This window comes from Ursus maritimus, unplaced genomic scaffold (assembly GCF_017311325.1).
Source record: "Ursus maritimus isolate PB19 unplaced genomic scaffold, ASM1731132v1 scaffold_27, whole genome shotgun sequence".
NCBI lineage: Eukaryota > Metazoa > Chordata > Mammalia > Carnivora > Ursidae > Ursus > Ursus maritimus.
This window is the reverse complement of record NW_024425230.1, coordinates 28799432-28820673: the sequence shown is the minus strand read 5'-3', so window position 1 is coordinate 28820673 and position 21242 is coordinate 28799432. Positions and strand designations below refer to the sequence as shown.

The 21242-nt window shown below is 61.0% G+C and overlaps 1 protein-coding gene across 1 annotated transcript in view; it reads right to left on the bottom strand.

Annotated features, from left to right (window-relative positions):
* CSPG4 (chondroitin sulfate proteoglycan 4) overlaps positions 1–21242 on the bottom strand; it is a 39889-nt gene that overhangs the window by 11221 nt on the left and 7426 nt on the right. Inside the window, exons 4-5 of the mRNA XM_040642633.1 lie at positions 5861–6066; positions 825–4367 (exon numbers count right to left, since the gene is read on the bottom strand). Of these exons, the coding sequence (XP_040498567.1) occupies positions 825–4367; positions 5861–6066 (3749 nt within the window). The remainder of the gene's footprint in view (positions 1–824; positions 4368–5860; positions 6067–21242) is intronic.

Here is a 21242-nt window from a genome sequence, read left to right as displayed (position 1 = left end):
CTGATGGTCCAGCTACAAAAGGCTACATGTCACCCCCAACTCACATTCCTGATCCCGTGCCTTTGCCTGGAATACTGTCTGTATTCCCGAATTCTGTTCTCTCTGCCTGGAATACTGTCCCCTCATTCCCTGCAACTGAAACCCCAGGCTCTTCAAAACCTGGCTCAAATGCTGCCTCCTTCAGGGCAAAGCCTTTCTGATGCCAGACATGTTTAATCACAGTCTGGAACCACAGAGGGCTCAGAAATTGGCAGTGTGGCAGAGAGGGCAAGGACCGGCCTGAGGTCACACAGTGGGTTAGTAGGCCTGCTGGAAGGCCTGTGGCTGCTCTGTGAGGTTCCTGGATGGTCAGCCACTCTCTCCAGGTCCTGAGGCCTGGTCTGGGGTCTGGGAAAAGAGCTGAGGACATGGGAGCCTGGAGATCAAACAAATCTGTCTCCAAGGCTTCCGGTCCTCAAAGTCTGCACCCATGAAAATTCCCCAGGGAACTTATTATTAGAATGCAGATTCTCAGGCTCCACTTCAGAGATTCCATGGCCTGGGTGGGGCCCAGGAATCTGCACGGTTAGCACAGCATGTACGTGTGTGCACCTGACATGCGGAGGCACGCATAACTCACGGGCAGACATGCAAACTCCCCCAGAAACTCGCAGGCATGCCCCCGTGCATGCGTACAGGTACGTACCCAAGGCGCGGACATACACCCAACCCAGGAGTCACCACAGGCGCATCCCCCAACATCCAACCACACCGGGCATGAAGGCTCGCTGGAAGGGCCCCCTTCATCTGGCCTATCACCTCTGCGCGCCCCCCCGGCCCTTTACCTCCAGCTGATCCTTTCTGATCTCAACCGCCTCCCCCTGGAAGACGTAGATCTTTTTGTGCTGGACCAGATGCAGTGGGGCCAGTGGCCCCTCCAGGGCAATGGTGACATGCAGGGTGGCCTCTGTGTGCACAGGCCCTGCCTCCACAGAGAAGGCCAGGGTGTCTCGAGGGCTGAGGCTGCCATTGTGGCTGTAGAGAATAGCCCCGTCCAGCAGGTCCTGTTGGGAGAAGGCCGTGGCTGGCTGGCCGGCCCGGAGCAGCTGCCCCCAGTGTGGGCCGGCTGTGACACGGTAGCGGACCTCATCCCCACTGCGGATGTCCAGGTTGGTGTCCAGGTGGAGCACAGCCGTGTCGATGGTGCCCTGGCCTCCTTGAGGGACCACGAGGCTGGAGCCATTGGCCACATGGAGGTAGGGCTCCGAGGCCTGCACCTCGAGCAGCGCTGTGGCCTGGTGCTGCCCATCGGACACCTGCAGCTGGATCCAGCCGCGGTCAGCCCCCGAGTGCACAAACAGGACTCGCCTCTTCCTGAGGTCCTCCTGGGTGAAGCGGTAGATGGGCCGCGTGGGCTCATCCACAGCCACGATACTGCCGAAGAGAAGGTCCTTGCGGGTCAGTACCAGCTGAGTGTCAGCAAAGCCCGAGTCGGCGTCACTAAAGGCCACATCGTCTGTTGTCAGCAGCCGCCGCCCACCCCGGGCCACGTGGAAGACGCGACTGATGGTCTGCACGGGAGCGTGGTCGTTTACGGGCTGGATGGCCACGCGGAAGACACCTCGCACCTCCTCCCAGGCCATGCCACCGCTGCCGTCACTCTGGCGGGTCGCTACAAAGGGGATGTCATCTTCTGTGGTCTCGGAGTTGTCATGCTGGTATACTAGCCGGCCCTGCAGCAGGTCGTCGTTGGTGAAGGATGTCACCACAGTGGCCTTGTCCTGTGACCCCCTCCAAACCAACCTCCCATGGCGGGGCCGCTCCATGACCTCATACAGGTAGCTGGCACTGTTGAGACTCTTGACGAAGAGGTGGTCAGCCGAGAGGATGCCCTCACCACCCTCGGGCACTGAGAGGAGGATGTTGGTGAGCACGGGAGCGTCTGGGTCACCACCAATGTGGATGGAGAAGGTGTAGAGCGGGGAGAAGTGCGGCGGAGCTGTGACACGGAAGCGGAAGGTGTCTTCGACTGTCTCTGAGGTGCGTGCTGTGGCCCCATAGGTCACCCGACCGGCTTGCAGGTCATCCTGGGTGAAGCCCTGCCCGTCTGACAGCCGTGTGCCCTGTAGCCGAAGATTGCCCTTCCTGGGGGCCTGAACCACCTCATAGTGGAAGGTGGTGGGGCTGGGGCCTGCCTCCTCCTCCTCCAGGGTGGCCTCCAGGTGGGCGGTGGTGAGCGCCTCCTGCTGGGTGTTCTGAGTGTTCAGTGGCTCCAGCCGCAGCAGCCACACCGTGGCTCTCTGGATTGTCACTGGGAAGGACAGATTGCTCAGGGTCTCCTGGCCCACCTGGATCTCCAGGGCCAGGTTCTCCATGGCGTCCTCTGTGCGATGCTGTGGGTCAGTGCTCAGGTATCTCACGCGGCCCTGCTCCACATCCCGCTGGTGGAATGCCTGTGTGGCCCGCCACTCAGCACCCTCGGCCCCGCCTGCCCCCTGCTTCTGCAGCTCCCCAAACTTCAGGGCCTTGGTGACTCGGAACAGCACGCTCACATCCTGCCCCACGGCATTGGTCTCCACTGACAGGTTGGCGGGCAAGACAGGTGCAGCGGAGCCCTGGGCCAGGCGCAGCCCTGTGTTGTGGCGGATCTGAATGGTGGGCCGGACGGCCACCACCTTCAGCGTGGCGGGAGGGCTGGCCTGCAGCCCGTCACTGACCCGGAACGTCAGGTCCTGGGCGGGCCCACTTCGGTGGACGTAGACGAGGCTGCCCGCCTCCAGCTCCCGGCAGGAGAACTCAGTTGCTGGCTCCCCCGGCTGGTCTCGGCGCTCCACGGGGAGGCCGGTGGGGGTGCCAAGGAGCTGGAAGGTGAGGCCTTCGCAGGCGGAGTCTGGGTCATAAGCCTGGAAAACCTCGGGCCCCAGTGGCTTCTGTGTGTGTTCCAGGATCACCATGAGGCTGCCGTGTGGGAAGATGATATGGGGTGGGTCATTGACGGGGTTTATCTGGATGGGCAGAATGTAGGTTTGGCCCCTCCGAAGGCAGGAGGGCACAGGCCCCCTGGCAGTCACAGACACCTCCAGCATCAGCTGGTCGGAGGTGTCCTCAGAGCCATCGTGGACGAAGCGGGCCTTGCGGTTCACCACGTCCAGGAGGGTGAACATTTTCCGTGCCTGAGCACCGGGGATGTCTAGCTCGAGCTCGCCGTGCCGTGCCCCGCGGCTCACGCTGAACAGCACCTGGGATTTGCGCAGCTCGGCCTCGCTCAGGTCCAGCGTGGGCTGCACATGCCGCCACTCGAGCCAGGCCGTGCCACCCTCGGCCACCACCAGCGGGCTGACGGTCAGCAGTTGGGTGAAATTGGCAAAGATAGGAGGCAGCCCCGCCTCAGGCACGCAGGGCTCAGGCAGCTCCACGGCCGGCCAAGCCTCGGGCGCCAGGGTGGAGAAAGCTTCATACGGGCCGTAGGGGTCCTCCTCATACTCATCTTCCTCCAGCCGGCAGCCAGCCCCCATGCTGCGCGTCAGCAAGGCTTCCCGGAGTCCCTGCCTCTGGCCATTGATGCTGAGGTCCTCCATGCAGCCTAGCAGGGAGGCATTGATGGCCCCCGGGGCCAGGCCCAGGCGGTGCTCCTGGAGATGGCGAGAGGCCTCGGCATCCAGCCCCCCCAGGAGGAGACTGCCGCGTGGGTCCAGATAGCTGAGGACCCCACGGTTGGAAGTCCGTGTGGGGTACTGGTCCACGGAGATTTCCAGCTGGTGAGCATCCACGTGGACGCTGACTTCATGGGGTTGCCCATCGGCCACAGGCACGCTGTTGTGGAGCAATACCGTGCCCTGGCCCTTCTCCACCACAGCCCGCAGATGGCCCTCAAATATGTCCACGTAGATGAAATCCCCCTGCCGGCCCCCTGCCTGGAAGGCGAGGGGCGCCTGTTGGCTCCGAGTGGTGAGTATAAACTCCAGGGTGCCTTCCTCCCGAGTGCTCCAGGCAGGGAAGGCCGCCAGCGAGTGGGGCCCAGAGAAGCCCAGAGCCACGTTGTCATCAGCAGAAAACTCTTCAGCGCAGCCGTCGTGCACGCCTGGGGTCAGTGGTCGGAGCAGGTTGCGGCCATTGAGGGTGGCAGCGTGGAGGCAACCCCTCAGGGGCCGGCTAGCTCCCCTCAGGTAGGACAGGCTAAAGCTCCCGGTGCCCCCCAGGAAGATCCCATAGGGGACCTCCAGGGGAGCTCCCAGGACGGGGGCTGAGGCGTTCAGGAGCCCATCGACGGACAGCAAGGCCTCGCTGTCTGAAATGGTCAGCTGCACGGTGTGGGGGGCGGAGTTGCTCAGCAGCGTGTCAGCCGGCGTCTGCAGCCTCAGCTCCTCCTGGCCCAGCGTGAGTCTGACCTGGGGAGAGGTGGAGGAATGGGAGAGGGGCAGCGCTTTGAGTTCATCTGCTTCTACTGTAAGAACACAGCTGGTCTGCCACAGCGGAGTCCCCAGAGCGGAGGTCCCGGGACGGGGGCTTCTCAGGCCACCCCTGTCTCCTTCCTGCCACCTCTACTCATCCCCCAAACACTCACTGAAGTGATCTCTGAGTCAGGTCTAGATGGGCTCTGGGGTCCCTGATGGGAATCAGAGAACTGGCATATAGCAAGACGCTTTCCTAGAAATTCAGTCTGCATTTTTTACTCTCCCCAACTTTCCTATGCGGGAGAGCCACCAGAAAATCACCTTGGTATCCAGATGACTCACCCCTGGGATAATGGGCACCTGGGAATCCCCTGAACGCCCTGGGGCCACTGAGGCAGCCAGGCTCACTGCTCAGGGATGGGGAGCCCAATTCCAGGTGCTCTCTGTGCTGAAGGTTACGTAAAGAAAAGCTCCTGGATCTCGGGTGAGGGATCCTTGGGGAGAGGAGAACACAGTTCCGTCCCTACGACATTGGCACCAGAACTGGCTCTGGGGCCATGTTCTCACGACTGGATGGTAGAATGGGTGGTGGCAGAGTATGGGAACTGGAAGAGCAGAGCACTAAGAACTGTGGCTGCGGGAGTCCAAGTACGGAGCACCCCCACAGGGTGGAGGCATCCCCCTATGGGGCACAGAGGGAGAGTGGCGTTGCCCGGCTGTACCCGGCCTTCGCTCCACAGTGACGCCTTGTGGCAGTGAGAAGCAATGGCAGCAGCAGGTGGGCTGACTGATGACCAGTCCTAGTCCTCTCCCCACTGGGCTGTGGAAGCAGATGGCTTTCCCAAATTTGGACTAAGACCTCAGGTTCTCAAGCTCTTCATGGAGAAGGGGAAGCCTCAAGAGAGAAAGTCAGAGGACGCCTTGCTAATAAAGCTTGTGGTGCCTGGCAGAATGAAACAGGAAAATGGAGAAGCTTTGGCAGTACTGGCTGTTTCCATCATGAACAGACAATGGCACGGCAGGGTGACTGGTGCTTGGCAGGGGGGTTCACTGGGCTCCTGAATCCCAGAGAGGGCACCCAGCCCAGGGGAGTGCCGGGGGACACGTTGAGATGGGGATGCTGCAGGGCTGGGGAGATGGGGGCGGGGCAGGGCCAGGGTAGTCAGGAACGGGAGAGGGCCAGGCCCAGGGCATGTGGTGAGCGAGGGCCTGGCTGCGAGAGACCAGAGGCTGCCACCTGGCCAGGACCGTGGGACGGCAGGCCCGCAGTGAGGGACGGGCCAGCCAGGGGTTGCGGTGGGAAGTGTGGGTGGAAGGCTGCAGGGCACAGCCAGTCCACGAGGGAGTCACACTTTTGGCAATGCTGTTGTTCACCGCACAGCGGAGACCTAGAGACCCTGGGGAGAAAGTGACTCCCATGAGGTCACACAGCTGGTTGGGGGCCATCCGGAGCTAGAGGAGGAGGCCGGCAGGGAGATGTCACTGACCTGTAGGTATCCAGAGTGGAGCTGCAGGAGGAGGTGGTCAGCCTGGCCTGCTGCCAGGAGAAGCAGGGCTTCAGGCTGGGACGTGGAGAACTGGAGCTGGAGGTCTATGTCGGTCAGAGCTGTGGCCACGGGCACCTCCAGGTGGTTCTCACCGAAGAAGGAGGCTGTGTGAGAGAGGAAGCTGGGGTCAAAGTGCAGACTCTGGCCTGGAGGCGAAGAGGGGCTGCAGAGGCTGCCTAGGCTGTGGGGAGGGAGTTCATGCTGGCGCAGCTTTGTGGTTCTGTGTGGCCCGTCACCTGCTTGGTCCTGGTGCCAGAAGGCACAGCCTCATCTTGTGTCCAGCCCAGACCTTGGCTCCAAAGAAGGCCAGACCCATTCCAAGCAACTCATGTTTCCTCCTCAGAGGTTCCTGGGGCTGGGGGGGCCCTGCCAGCTCTGACTCTCCTCCCCTGGGCCCTACAGGATTCCCCATCCCGGGTCTGGTCCCTCTCGGGCCTAAAGGAAAACCATCCTTGCCTGCGTCACCTGGCTTGATGGTCATAGCCCCCGGAAATGGAGTTCCAGGAGAACTATCCCTACCCCACATTGATCCCTGCTCAAATTCCTTCTCCTAAATGCCCTACGCTTTGGTTCTTAGGCAACGCTTTCCACGCCGTGCCCTCCCACTGTGGGTGGGCTGGGGCCTGGCGGTGGTGCTCAGACAGGCAGCCCCCCATCCCCACTTCTCTCTTGGGCCGCGCTCCCAGATGGCTTTGGGGGTGGGGGTGGCAGGCGTCGGACTGAGTCCACCAAGGAGCAAAGGCTCTGAGGCCAGATGGAGACCACGTGCAGTGCTGGACCCCAAATGGGCCCAAACTTCCTGCATCACCCCATATTGCTTCCTCCTGCAGAGCTATTGTTAGTCCCTTGTGAGCGGTCAGATCCGGCCCTATTGTCTCCACCATGGCTGGGGAGCCACTGATGACTACAGCTGACTTTCTGAGCCTGGGTCTATGGCTAAAGACAGGGCCTGGGAGGGCTAAAGTTTTGGTGAGCAGACCAGAGGGCCCAAGTCCATATGGCCTGAGCAGGCCATATCTGGGGTTCCCCAAGGCTGGTGGTCATTGTGCGGGGCCCCTTGGGTCCCATATGGGATACCTCTTCTTTTTAAGCTGCCACCTCCTCCAGACCGTTTCCCAAAATTACCCTCCCTTGACCTCCAACCAGCTGCAACAATTTCTGGTTTACTTCTTTTGCAGAAATTAGGGCCAAGCATAACTTTGGCTCTGTTCCCCAGAGGTCCCGGGCTAGGGAAGGGTGGGGCGGGGTGGGGGGAGATAGAAATGGTTTAAAAAGGCTATTCATCTCGGCGGGGCTTCCCTTAAGCCCTGTGTGCGGGAGTCAAGGCTGGCCTTGACAGGGATGATCTGGCACCAGCCACACACGTGCTGGTCCCTGACCTGAGTGGTGGCACCAGCCGCTGGAGGAGTCCGCAGGGATGTCCAAGAAAGATAATGCTCTTCCTCTCAGGCTGAGCCGAAATCTCTGCAGTTATCCCCTCTTGCCAGCACTTGCCGGCCGCCAGAACCTTGTCTGAGGGGCTAAAGGAATCAAGCGAGAGCTCCAAAACCGTCTGGGTGGGTAGGGCCCTGCAGAGCCAGCAGACCTTGGCGCCAGGGAGAACTGACGAGGCCGCCACCTCATCCGCAAGGATATTATTTTTTTTTAAGATTTTATTTATTTATTTGAGAGAGAGAGAAAAGAAATGAGTGGGGAAAAGGGGCAGAGGGAGAAGCAGACGCCCCACTATCCAGCGAGCCCCCTGTGGGGCTCGACCCCAGGACCCAGAGATCACAACCTGAGCCCAAGGCAGACACCCAAAGACTGAACCACCCAGGCGCCCCCAAGGGCATTGATTCTTAAGAACAAAAAGCAGCACCCCAGCACAGAAGTGAGGGGGCCGTGGCGCCGCAGGAATCACTGCGGCAGCTGGCAAGAGCTGATTGTTAAATCTGCAGGAATTTTGCAAGCCATGTTGCCCCGGGGGAGTATCTATACCATGGAAGAGGAAAAGGCTACAGATGAGGGTTCTTTCTCCCCCAGAAAGCCCGTTGCTCAACAGTTACCTATTTAGCGGGGGAGGGGGCCGTCTCCCTCCGCTGCGGGGGAGGGAGCTCACACACCCAATCACACTCCCTTTGGTTAAAGGTGGGTGCGGGCATGGTCGGGTGCCCAGACAGGAAGTGAACTAGATGGCCAGCGCTGCCCACTGAACCACCTGCCTCTAGCCCCCCTGCCGCCCCCCCTCCCAGGAGGAGAGGGGCAGCCTGTTTAGCCTCGCTATCCAGGCCGGAGTGGGAGGGTGGCAGGAAGTAGAGGTTCTTTCCAGAGAGCTGGGGTCTGAATGAGCCCATTGAGGGGCTGGGCCCTGCTGTTTCCTGTGGGGCTGGGCAGGGAAGCACTCACACAAGCTGCCTTGTGCGCGGGCCCGGCAGCCCCCTCGCCCCAACAGAGGCCTCGGAGGCCTTGCTGGCCAGGGTTTTGGAAACTCTGACAGCGCCTTTCCCCCCACCTTGTGGTCTCCTTCTGTTGCCCCTTCTGATGGGCCGCAGTTGCAAGGACCCAGCATCCCTGTTCTGGGAGATCGTGGGAGAGGCTGTGAATGGGGAGCCAGTGCAGAATAAAAGAAGTGAGTTAGGAGTTAGTTCCAGAAGGCTTCCTGGAGGAGGTGAGGGTGGTAGAGAGGAGAGAGGGAGGGGCCTGGGTACTTTCACAGGGCAGCAAGGCCAGGTGAGAGACTGGCAGCAGGGGTGCACAGGCTCTGGAGAAGCTGAAGACAGAGGAGGAGAAGGAAAAGTAGCAGGAGCCAAGCCAGCCTCAGTGGCCTGACTGGGGTCCCAAGGCAGTGGAGGGGAGGAAAGAAGGCATCATCACTGCTTGGAGACTTGCCCTTGACTCTCCTGGGTCAAGAAGACCCATGATTCATCCAAACACCAGCTCAGGCCTGTAGCAGCTATGTGGGCCGCCCTTTGCGCCAGGAGAAGGGGCCCAGTCTGGTTCCGCCCCCCCCCCCCACTTTGTAAAATGGGCCATCCTTCCCAGTCCCTCCCCCTTCTGTTTGTGGGGATTAGTCCCGAAGGTCCCTTTCTGGTCCCGGAGTCTGCTTTCAGATAGGGGTATGCAGAGGGTTAATGGTGTGGGCTGTCTGGGTGGTGCCAGGCGTTCAGTTCAGCGTGGGGGGCAGGAGCGGCAAGGAAGGGGTCTGGGGTGAGTGGGAGGGGCCGAAAGAATGCCTCATGTCTGGGTTTCTGCACCTGAGAGACGGTCGGTGGGTGGGTGTCCGGGACTACGTAGACGTCCGTTTGCGTGTGTGTTCAAGTGTGTGGGTGGCTGCTCGGGGGTGTGTTTTGGGTTTGCATAAGGCTGTGTGTTTGTGCATGTGTGTGCGTGTGGGCTGGGAGCCGCCAGGACAGAGCCGTGATTGTGCCCAGGCCTGTCCTGCCCCTCGGTGCCGCCCGCCGTGACTTGGCTGGGCCTGGCTCGGTGAAAGGGGCCGTGTGTTCCTGGAGGGTGCCCGCCCCTCCTGCCCGGCGCCTGGCCACCGCAGAGGTTTGCCGAAGGTGAAGCATCCCGCAGCTTCCCGCCTTTCCTGACCACGGACAGGGCTGAGGCCGAGTGGCTCCATCCCTCTTCCTGAAATGAGGGGACGCAGAAAAGAGCCTATGCCCTTGCCCGCCAAGCCTCTTCTCAGGCGGCGAGATGAAGCGTGTCCCCCGCAATGTCCCCGCAAGCCCCCCTCTGCAGGGCCCAGGTTGTGCCGGCATCTCCTGTCTCCCTGGGGGCACTCCTAGTGTGTGTATGAATGGGGACCTGAATCCTGCCCCCGGGGGCCCCCACGCGTGAGGCTTACTTCCCCCACGATGCTCTACTCTTCTCCGTCAGTGGCTTGGGACAATGGGTCACCTTGTGGGGAGTATCTCTGCCCATCAGGCTCCCACCGTGCTCTCCTGGGCTGACCAGCGGCAGGGTCTCAAACATGCGTCCCTTTTCTAGTCACCAGGGGTGGGGTTGGCTGCAGACCCTGATCCTTCTGAGTCCTCACGACGCCTGGGGCTAGCCACACCGTCTTTCTCCAAGTCTCTGCCCCTTATCTCCTTTGTCTGGGTCTTGGCCATTTGCTGCCTTATCTCTGCCTCTCGGCCTTCCCTATCCTGGCTGTCACTGGGAGCACCACCCCTGCCCCAGGATAGGCTAGAGAGCTAGGCCTGGGGCCTCTTGCCTCCCATCCTTGGGTAATGGGTTCCTTGTATCAAAGTTCTCTGCAGCTTTAGGGTTCAGTGGGGTTTCCAGACAGACAAACTGAGGCTCCAGAGGAGAAGCAACTTGACAGAGAAGCAGAAAGCCTGCAGTTCTTGGCCCAGCCACCTGAATGAGCCGCGCTCATGCAGGCACCTCCACCCCACACTACTCCCAGGCAATCAATCCCTGTGTGCCCTGTTCCCGCCACATTCCTGGTTGCCTGGGGGCAGCCAGGCGGCCCCACAGTCAGCATGCGTCATGGGCGTTCCTGGGTGTCTGCTGCCGCCTGCCTTTATAAGGGAGGAAGTTTGGGAGTCAGAGCTGCTGGGCAGAATGGCCTTGGGGGGCGGGGCAGGGCCCAGGGGCAAAGGGGGGCAGTGGGAGACCTGGACACGTGTATACTGGGGTGGTATACCCAGTGGTCCTGAGCTGGAGCAGGAGGTGAGAGAAGAGGGCTCCAGACTCACTCACTCGTTCATTAGCACAGTAACAGAGGCCTGGAAAGAAGAACTACCTGGGGGAGGCAGAAAGCCTGGGAAAGACGTTAAAACCAAGAGTGAGAAATGAAGACCCCCCCTCCTCCACAAAAACTGAACTCAGAGGTCCAGACAGAGGCCTAACAAAGGAGATGAAGGAGGAGAAACCAAGAGAGACCCAGAAGGCTTGATGTTGGCGGCAAGCCTGCTGTCGTGGACCTGAGTGTGGAAGGCGAGGAGGGGCCACGGCCAGACAGCTGGGCAGGAGAGGGGTTCTGCTCTCAAGCGAAGCTCCTTGGGGTAGGGCAGCAGGGCGGCAGATCCTGTTTGAGATCCATGTCCTAGGCAGGCAGGGGTGAGGCTGGGAGAGCCCTTCTCCTGTGAAGTCTGAGGGGGGCCATGGGGGAGTGCTCTAGGATGGCCAAGGCAGGGATGGGCTCTCTGTCTCCCCTGTGGCTGTGTATGTGGGTGGCCCCGTGTGAGGGCAGGCCTGGGCCAGGTGCCCTGCGCCAGCAGCTGGGCCCTCCCTGAGGTCACCCAGGCCCTCCAGAACTCTGGCCAGATCCTGTCCCCTTGTGCCTCCAAGGGATGAGCTTTTCCTTTACCAGCTTTCTGCCCCCAAGGCAGGGAACTTCGGAGGAGGCTGGGAGGGGTGGAAACTTATCGAGAACCACAGCCACAGACCCCAGGCCAATGGGGCTGACGCTCCCCACAGTGCGCGCTCCCTTTTCCGAGCTGGGAGAGCAGTGTCAGGAGCTGGCATGGGAACCCAGTCGCACAGAGCACCGAAGACTGTGCGTGGCCATGGTGGGTGGCACATAGCCATGAATGTATCTGAGTGCAGGTCTGTCACAGCGTACTGCGGTGGGTGCGGGGCAGGCGGCTATGTGGTGCGGGGGTCCAGTCTGGCTCTAGATACTGGACATGACCCTCCCTGGCCGTGCTGCACACCGTGCCTACTCCGGTATCAGCCCCTCAGCGCATCCCAAGGCTCAGCCCTGTCCACTGAGCTGTCACCTTCCCCCAGCCTGTTACCTCCGAAGGTAACAAGGGGGAGGTTAGAGAGATAGACTTTAGGTCAGACCAAACGGACAACATAACCTGCTCATGGTGGGGACAACAGGGTCCCAAGAGCCGAGCCTAGATGCTTACCACCTGCCGGGGCGACTGCCGGGGAGAGGCTCGCACACCAGCACAGCCTCACTCTCCTACCTCCCTGGCCCCAGCCTGCGAGTCCACAACCCAGGGCCATCCTGGAGGCCCGCTGCTCCTCTCTTGCCCCACAAGCCACGGCCACAGGAACAAAAGTAGTTTAGTTCAAAGTCACGCAGAACTTAGAAAGGGAGCCCTTCCTCTTGGCAGACAGCAGCTTCCCAGTAGGGAGCCGATGTCAGGCTCTGCACTCATGGGCAGCCAGCCTCCCCATCCCAGCTCCAGGGAGACCTCAGCTGGTGTGGACGTGGGCCCGTTTCTCTTCACTCCAGGAACTCTTGAGCCATAAGACTCACTCTCAGGGCCCTCGAGAGTTCGGTTGCCTTTTTGGTTCTTGCGAGACCAAGGAAGCCAGGATGGTACAAGGTTCCTCAGCTATTGGCTGAATCCTGACCCTCGTCACTGGCCTCAGCAACCGGTCCTCTAACCCAAAGCCTGGAGGCCACCAAAGCTGAGGGGCCTACACAGGGGGACATTTCCAACTTAGGGACCCCCTCTAAAAAGTGATTACCTAAAAGGACTGGTACCCTGGGCTCCCAGCCACGTGTCCCAACCTTGGGGCCATGTGTGGTACAGAGGAAGCAGGAGGTCAAATGAGAGGTTTGCTCCCGAAGCGGCTCAGAGTCCACCCAGGCTGGAGGGCAGGGGCGGGGAGGAAGCAGGGCCTCAATGGAGTCTTTGTGGAAGGCCTGCTGCTCCCCTGGCCCGAGGCGCCGAGGGGTGGGGCTGCTGCGGTGTGGAGCAATTCTGAGAGGCTTTTCCTTGCCTTATAATTTTCCTCCTCGTGCAGGGCGATGGATGGATTTCCAGGCCCTCCTCCATGGCCCCTTTCCCTGGCTTTCCTGGCCCTGGGAGGTGGTGGGGATTGGGGGACCCTCGTCTTAGTGGGCCCAGGCTGAGGTAGGGGATCCGGCAGAGAAGAAACAGAGCGAGAGACCCTCCTCACCCGGCACTGGGCCTGCTCAGCAGCCCCTTCCCCCAACAGGGTCTCTATGAGGTGGCTGCCAGGGTACAGGTGAGGCCATGAGGCTCGCAGAGGACACTCCCTGTGCTAAGGCCTCAAGAGGCACAGCGCGGGGCTGGACTCGAGCCCCTGGGCTGCGGCTCTGGGCTGGGTACTGTGGTCTCGGGGAGGGGCGCAGGCACACAGAAGCAGTCAAGGGGTTGTTGTTGCGTGTGTGAATCGGAAGTGGGGCATCTGCCACTGGCTCCAGCAGGAGGAGGGTGTGAGAGCTGGCCCCTTGCCCGGGAGACACACTTTTTCCCTTCCTGTCCTCAGGGGCTCCCTAGGGGGCGGGGGGAGGGGAGTGAGGAAGGGAGGGGAGAGCATCTGCTTTCCGCTGCTGGTTTGGCTGCTGGCCTCTCCTGGTGTGGCTGGACCAGTCTGGTTCTGGGGCTGGCTGAATCAGGGAGGGACCTTCTTCAGGGCTGGCTAAGGATGGCACGTTCCTACAGCCAGTAATAAATGCTGGTCCTGCCCACTGGGGTCTTAGAGATCAGGGAAGAGGGCAGAGGGGCACGGGGTGGGGTGAGAAGCTTGCCCCGTGGTGGGGGGGGGGGGCGGGGACGCTGTGGGGCTGAATCCAGAGCCAGGAAGCGGGCGGAAGCCTGTTGCTCATCTCTGAGCTCTCCCTCAGCTCTGGGATGAGAAACCGCTAAGGGCAGGGCCCTTGGGGAGGTGACTTGGGGCTTCCCCCAGCCTGGCAGGCTGGGCTTGGAGACAGTGAGTGTGTGAGCTGGGATGGGGCTTGGCGGACTGGTCTGGACGCAGGCCTGGACGATTTGGCCCAGCTTGCACTCAGGAGTCTGTGCTTTGGGGAAGCCACACTACCTCTGCCTTAGTTCGTCCATCTGGCATATAGGGAAGGGAGGTGGGATCATCTCACAGACGGCAGTCCCCTGTCCAGGAGACTGGGGGAAGCAGAAGCTTGGGACAGAGCTCCTCCCGCCACATGCTGCTGTGCTCTCTTTGGCTTCAGTTTTCCCATCCGTGCAAAGGGGACTTGGCTGGGGAGACTGAAGCAAACCAGGCTTGCCCAGCCCAGCTCCTCAGGAAGTGGCTGGTGGAGGGCTGTGGTCACTACAGTGGGTACAGTGGAGCCAGACTGAGGCTCCTGAGGACAGGACGGAGGGCCCATATCCCCTGCGCAGGGCATCGGCCGTCCAGGAGGCCCATAAACGTAAAGGAATACAGGAATCAAACGGTGGTGGCCCTTGGCCCCTGGGAGGGATTTTCTATCACTGACCATAGGCCGAGTAACAAGCTTCCAGCGTGGGTGGGATGCCTGCAAGAGGGCGTGGCCTGCCAGGGTGGACCAGGAAACCCCAGAGCCCTTGCTAGTGGCCCCTGTGCTAACCAGGTCCCCCAGACATCCCTAGCCTGAGACCTCTCCCCATGGGCAGGCCCAACTCCTCCAGGAATAGGTTCCCGCCTACCACTCCCCACCTTCCAGGCCTGCGGACCCCCCCGGAAGGTCAGCATGACTGAGCTGTGCCCCGCTGCTGTGCCCTGCCGCTGTGCCCCGCCGCTGTGCTCTCTCCAGGCCACCTCTTCTCGCCTGGCCTCAGGCACCGGCTCTTCACCTTGGCACCCACATCTCTGTCTCCAGCACCAATGCTCCGGGGCTGCACCAGAAACACCCAGAGGGACCGCCAAACCCCAGCCCACCTATCTCAAGCCAGACTCAGTGCCATCTCTCCCCACACCTGCTTGCCTTCCAGAAGGGGCCTCACCACCCACCCATGGCTGGGTAGACATCTGAAAGTCATTTTGAACATTCTCCGTCCTCCCTCCCCATGTTCCAGCCATCCTGCCCCTAAATTCTCTTTCAAATTCATCTCCCCCCTCTTGCTCCCCTGCGCCGTCCCACAAGGCACATGGTCCCCATCCCCTGCTTGGCTTAATGAATTTCCTGCCCTGTTTCGCTAATAGCAACCACTGTTAACCCAAACGGGAGGTCACTCTGTCATCCTCCCTTGTCTGAAAGGCTTCAATGGCTCCCATTTCCCCACCCTAGTGTGGCCCTGAAGGTGCCGGGTTACCCTGTTACAGCCCTGCCAGGCTTTCCTGTTCACCTCCTGTGAACAGCCCACATGTCACTAGGCCTTGGGCTGTTTTCCGTCTGCACCTGACAGGTGCCCCGCTCCCAGCCTTTGCTCAGGCCAGCTCCTCTTTTCTGCCTGCAGAATGCTTTCCTGCTCCTTCAGGAAGGAAGTCTTCCCCCACCCTTCTCCACAGCCCAAATTTCCTTCTCTGCATTTGGGGTGCAAAGACACTCAACTGTGGCTTGGGGACCTGAACTACTGTCACCTCTCTCTGTGAACTTCGGCGTTTCAGGAACAAGACTGGTAGCGCTTGGTGAAGGGAGACGGAAGTGGGGAGCACGAGGGGCAGCTGCACGCTCTAGCTGACCCACATGGGCCCATCTAGCAGGGGCTGCATCTGGAAGCTTGCTCCCACTCTCCCCCACCTCGTCTCACCTCCAGGCTTCTCTTCAGTCCTCCTCTCCCTCCAGGACTCCAGTGCCCAGGCAGGTGGGGGGAGGGGAGAGGCGGGCCATGGCTGGGGTGGGGTGGGAGACTGCCCGAGCCAGGGAGTGCTTTTCTGGGCCTATGGTGACAGAATCTGGTGCTTGTTTTTAAAGCAAATAGAGTCAGAGCCCCTATTTATAGCTGGAGGCCACGGCCACAGACAGGAGATGGCTGGGGTTGAGGCTGTGCAGGCCCCGCTCAGGCAGGGGCTGGGGGTGGGGCCATTCCCAGGCCCCCTGCCCCCCTGTCTCAGCCTCCAAGGAAGTGCCTGTGGGATCTTGACATCCCCTAGACAGGATGACAGGATGACAGGATGTAGCCTGTGCTTCAGGGTGGGGGGGCGGGGGGGAACGGACTTGGGTGAGGGGATGGAAAATTTCTCTCAGGATTGGTCCCTGGGGCCCAGAGTGCCTTATGGGAACGGGTGGAGGTGAGGGTGTGTTGTGTCTGCTGGGAAGGCCAGGGAAGACCTGTGTGTGACGTGCCGGATGTAGAGACAGCACTTGGGGTTGCCACGGGGACTGGGTAGAAGAAGGGAACAGAGCAGGGTCAGAGACACGGGGCGGCCAGAGACAGAGAGACAGCCCTGGGAACAGCCAGGGGCTTGGTTGACCCTGTGAGGAGAGGGGATAGAGGAAGCTGTCAGAGACCTGAGGGGGAGGTCTCTGTGCCACAGAAAGTCTTCACGGTGCTCTGGGCAGAGGGGTCGGAGTCCGAGTTGCAGCCAGTGAGGAGGGGCAGGAATTAGGTATCTCTGTGGCCTGGCCCATTCCCATCCCTGCAGGGCCCAGGGCCTGGAGACCCTCCGGCCCAGGGTGGGAGGCCCAGACCAGTTTGGAGGCAAAGAAATGCTGTGGGGGCAGGGCTGACGCAGATGGGCTTTGTCACCAAGATCCCTGAAAAACTACCCTGGGCAGGTGAGGCAAGGTGGTGTCAGGGCCGCCGGGGACAGGTCTGGGCTCTGGCTTGCCAGGGGGTAGGAGCCCCTGGCCTGGAGGTGTTACCAGCAGAGGCTGCGGCCTCACACATGCTGCCAGCCTCTATCCAGACCCCTCCCTCAGTTGTGCTGTTGGAGGCTGTGGCGTGGCCGTAGCCTGGGGCATGTGTCATGGAGCCCTAGCCACAGCCGGTGACTCAGACGGTTAAAAAAGGAGCAGCTTGGAGCAGTGACTCAATTGGCTCTGGAGGGGCTGGGTGGGTCTGGCTGGTACAAGATGGGGTGGTCTGGGTTTATTTTTGGTAGGGTGGGGCTAGAGCAAGGGGGTGGAAGATGGAAACCGGGGGTGGAGCAGAGTCGCTGCTCTCATCCTGGGAGAGCCCCGGGACTTCATGCCAGCTTGGGAAAGCGGTTTCTAGGTGCCAGGGAGCTTGGGCAGGCTGGGCTGCCTCTTCACCCGCTTCCAGGCCCAGCCCACTTTGCCGTTTGGCCCCTGTCCTATTCTCAAGGGGCTTGAGCTCACAGGTTGCGGCTGACCTTGGGGACTGAATATCCTACCCAGAGGTCCAGAAAGGGAGAGTCTGCCCGAGGCCACGCAGCAGGGCCAGGTATCCCGAGGGCTGTGGTTTCACAGCTGGCTCCGGTCCCTACAACACCTCTCCTGCCTCAGGGCTGTCAGCAGTTGGAGGGACAGGCTCTTGTCTGAGTATCTGGCCCTGGAAGAGCTCAGCCGGGCCTCAGATGGGCGGCAGATGCCCAGAGACAGGGCCTCAGCCGGGGGCGGGAGCCTGGATGCTATTAGCACACGTCCGGGGCGCTGGCTGAGCTCTGCCCAGTGGTCTGCTGAGAAGAGTTACTGCTATGGGGGTGAAGACAGAAGATGGAGGCCCGGACTCTGCCCAGCCTCTCACCTAGCATGTCCCTCCAGCAGACATGGCCCCAGCTAATGGTCCCACTCTGCAGCCCGTTCCCAAGACTCACTTGCCCTCGCCTCGAGCAGCTCTGACCTCACACATCACAGACTCGGGCATCACCAACACCCCCGATGGGTCCCAGTAGCTCAGGGCGGAGAGGGCACTTCACTCCCTTGGTCTGGTTTCTGCCCCTTGTGATGCAGGTCCTCCTGCTTAAGGGGTCACCGCTCCTTAGCGGCCCCATGGGGGCCCTGGCCGTCACCCCTACCTCCAGAGGGGCCCCAGGTGTGGGCCGTGGGCAGGGCAAAGATGGGCGTCTAGGCTCCCATCCTACAAAAGCTCCCGGTGCCTGCTCTTTCTCTTCGTCCCCACCCATCTGCTCTCGGGATAGGGTCTGAGTTTCATTTGGTGGTTCTTTCAACACACGCTGATTGTGTTGTGCCCAGGACCAACGCTCTCCGTCAGAGGGGCCATTAGGCTTTGGGGTGGGGCTGGGGAGGGGTGTCCTGCTTCTCCTCATAGTGGGAGACGTGTGTGGGCCTCGGCCAGTTTGTCAGTCAGATGCAGGACCCCCTCCCCCTTTCTGAAGGGTCCCGGGCTGGCAGGCGGCAGCTGGCTGCTTGCTCCCTTGCGGACCCACCTCCCCTTTCCCATGTCTCTGAGTCTCACACAGACCAGCTCACAGGACCACCTCATCTAATCTCCCCCCTTGGAACGTCTCTCAGAGATGCCCCTGATGGCTGGGCCTGTTGCCAGTCCAGGAGACGATGGGAGTACCAGAAGGAAGTGGGCTCAGGGGGGCACCTGGTCCTCAACAGGCACAGGAGGGGTAATCATTTATCCCCATTTTAGAGAGAAGACTGAGGCTCAGAAAGGTCACACCTCAAGGGGCAGGGCTGGAATGAAATCCTCGGCTCTCTAACGCCATGTTCCTCACCCCCGCGTGCCTGACCTCCCGCCTCCCCCAGCCCTGCCGAAGTTCCGAAGTTCCGGGAGCTGAGGACTCAGACGAGGGAGGGGTGGGGCCTGAGTCAGGACTGAGGAGCGGGAGGGGGCTCTCTCTTAGCTGCTCCAAGGCACCCAAAAAGGGTGATTTGTTCCTTCCCTGACCATGGTGGGAAGTGTGTGTGTGTGCGTGTGTGTTTCTGGGCCTGAGGCCTGCCTGGCCAGCCTCCAGCTGCAGGAGAGCTGGGCTGGCCCCAGCTGCTGTGCACAGGGAAGAGGCAGGGAGGGGCTGGAGTCGTGGGAATCAGCATCCTGGGCCCACTGATATTTATAGCTGGCCCCTCCTGAAATGTGGGTGGGGGAGGGCTGCTTTTAGGTGGGAAAGGAAGTTGGTCTCCTCAGTCCAGCCCCCTCCACCTCCCCAGAGAGGAGGCAGGCCCCGGCCAGAGGCCCTGCTTCAGCTGTGGAGCTGGGGGCTATGAATCCTGAGGTGGGGGTTTCTCCCAGGACCGCTGGTGGAGGGGCTGGACACTCTCTGTGCTAGGCCCTGAGCCAGGCTGCTGAGCAACACTGTCTGTGTGCGTGTGTGCACGCACATGTGTGCGTGTACCTCCTGGGCATCAGACTGACGGGGGTCATGGGGCTGGGGACAGAAAGCCCCCAGAGAAGGAGGGCAGGGCCCCAGGAAGAGGGAAGACCAGGCTGTGGACCTCAGCGATCAAGGGTTGTGAAAAGCCCACAGGTGTGGTAGAGCTGGAGCTGGGCCTTGAAGGATGAGAAGAGAAGAACAGCTGCAGGGAACAGCTTGAAGAGGGGTGGAAGGGCACCAGGGATTATGCACTATTATCTGATGGCTGAGCTCATCAGCCACCTTTTGGGACACAGGATCACCCTGAATGTAGAGGCTGATGGATCGGAGGGGGACAGAGGGCCCAGCATAGTCACGGTGTCTTGGGGCCTGTAGGCAGGTGGCACCATGGGGCTCCAGCCCACCTGGATGCCCGGGAATGTCCCTTTTGGTTCCAGAAGTGGCAGGAGAGGGATGCTGGGGCAGGAGGGGCCAGGTGCCCAGGCTTGGCTGGCAGGAAGCTGGAATTGTGTGCTGCTCCCTGCCTTCAGGCCCCCGGACCTTGCTGCACTTGGGAAAGGACATGTTCCTGGGGCTCTTGGGGTCAGTCTTGATTTGGATTCTTTGAAAGCCAAGAAGTTCTTCCTTGGATCTGATGAGTCTTCCCTGCTCTCAGCATGTTTCAACTCAAAGCAATTGCTTGGTTTTCACATCTTTTTTCTTTTTTTTTCAAGCCACAAACGCATTACCCAAACCACATCTTACATAAAACCCAAATCTACAAGCCTGCTCCCGGAGCTGCTGTGTGTGGCTGGGGGTGGGGCTGGCCTCCCGCACTGCCAGGCTCAGCCTCCTCTGGATATAAAGCCCTGGGGCACCCTGGGCACAGTCTGAAAGATCCTGGTTGACTCAGCGATCGATATGCCCCTCTGTGGTGGGCTCAACCCTGTGTGGAGCAAGATGGTGGAGACCCCTAAGGAAAACAGATGGGAGGTCTGCCTACAGGGAGCTGCTGGTCCTATGGGCAAGGCCACCACCCAAGCCAGGATACAAGGACAAAGAACAGGGAGGCTTTGCCCCCAGCCTGCTAAGGGCTTGGTGTATGACGCTGAGAAAGTGGTCGCCCCTCTCTGGGCCTGTTTCCCTATGAACCGTGGGGAGACTGGTCTGGGGTGGGGAGCCTCTGCAGTGAGGTCTGGGAGGGGAGGCAGCCTCACTGACCCACCACGACAGCTAAAGCCACGAGAGAGACCCACACTGACATGGGTAGGCGTGAGCCGTGGCCGGAGGCCTGGCTAAGACACCTCAGAGCTGGCAGCGCGGCTCCCCTGCAGGCTGGGAGCGCCGGGGTGTGGGCAGGAGCTGAGCGGGAGGAAGGAATGGTCAACAGGATAGGCACTGTTCAGAGCTTGGGGAGCCGTGCCACCAGGCCACCTTGATGGCAGCCCTCAGCGCCACTGCCCTCCATCTAGGACGAACGCGGCTTCATTTGCTAACCCGGCCGTTGAAGGGGGTAGGGGACTTTCTTGAAGAGGATTTGCTTCTGCTGTGACAAAGGAGGGTATGGTGAAGTGGGGTATGGGGACACAGGAGCAGAGTTCTGGGGTCCTCGGGGAGCTGTCCTGCCCCTGAAGACCTGTCACTCTTCCCTGCTGCGGGGGCCTGGGCCCATGGGTAGGTGACCGCCCACCTGGCCCCATCTGGGCTGTTGTTGAGGGGAGTGACAACACTGTGGCCTGTGTGCCTGGAGAGTGACCTGAGGCCAGTCCCTGCATTTCTCTGAGCCTCAGTTCCCTCATTTCTAGAATGGGAATGTTCCCTGACTTGCGGGGCTGCTGTGAGGCTGCGCACGACATGGGTAGCATCCCCCTGGGGGATGTCTCCGGAGGTGAGACAGTTAGAAGATAGCTGCACCCGCTCCCCTGTTTGGAATGATGGGCCCTTCTGAGAAGTGAGAGAGCTAGGCGCCTCTACCGCAGAGAGAATCCAAGTACAAAATCGTTCATACAAACTCGGTTCGTTCCAAAATCACTCATCTACATTCAGTAATAATAATGTGGTACTTTTGAACCCCAGCCGAAGCTTGCACCTGGAGAAAGAGTCTTAGCTCTAGAAAGCTCTACAGAACTGGGCCTATGTCGGGGCAGGGGGCACGTTGGGGGCAAGGAGGGAACTGGGTGGGGTCCGGAGTTGGGGGAGAGGTTAGGAAGGAGCAGAGGGACCAGGAGGGGAGCAGGCTCAAGTCGGAAGGCCCCTCGTTCAGTTGCTCCTGGTAGGCACCGCAGAGTAGCCCGGCAGCCCCTGCGTTATCCTGCCCTCACCTCCTTATCCTGGGCAGCCCCCCATCCCGCCCCGTCCCGCCCCGCCCAGGGCTGTGAGCACAGCTGGCTGCGCACAGCGCTGTTCACACTCGCGTGCACACCCACATCTGTGTGCACGCGCGCGCGAGTGTGCGCGGCAGGGCTATTTCCAAGTCCCCCTCCCCTGCCCGCCCCCTCCGGGCAGCACGCCCAGTTCCCAG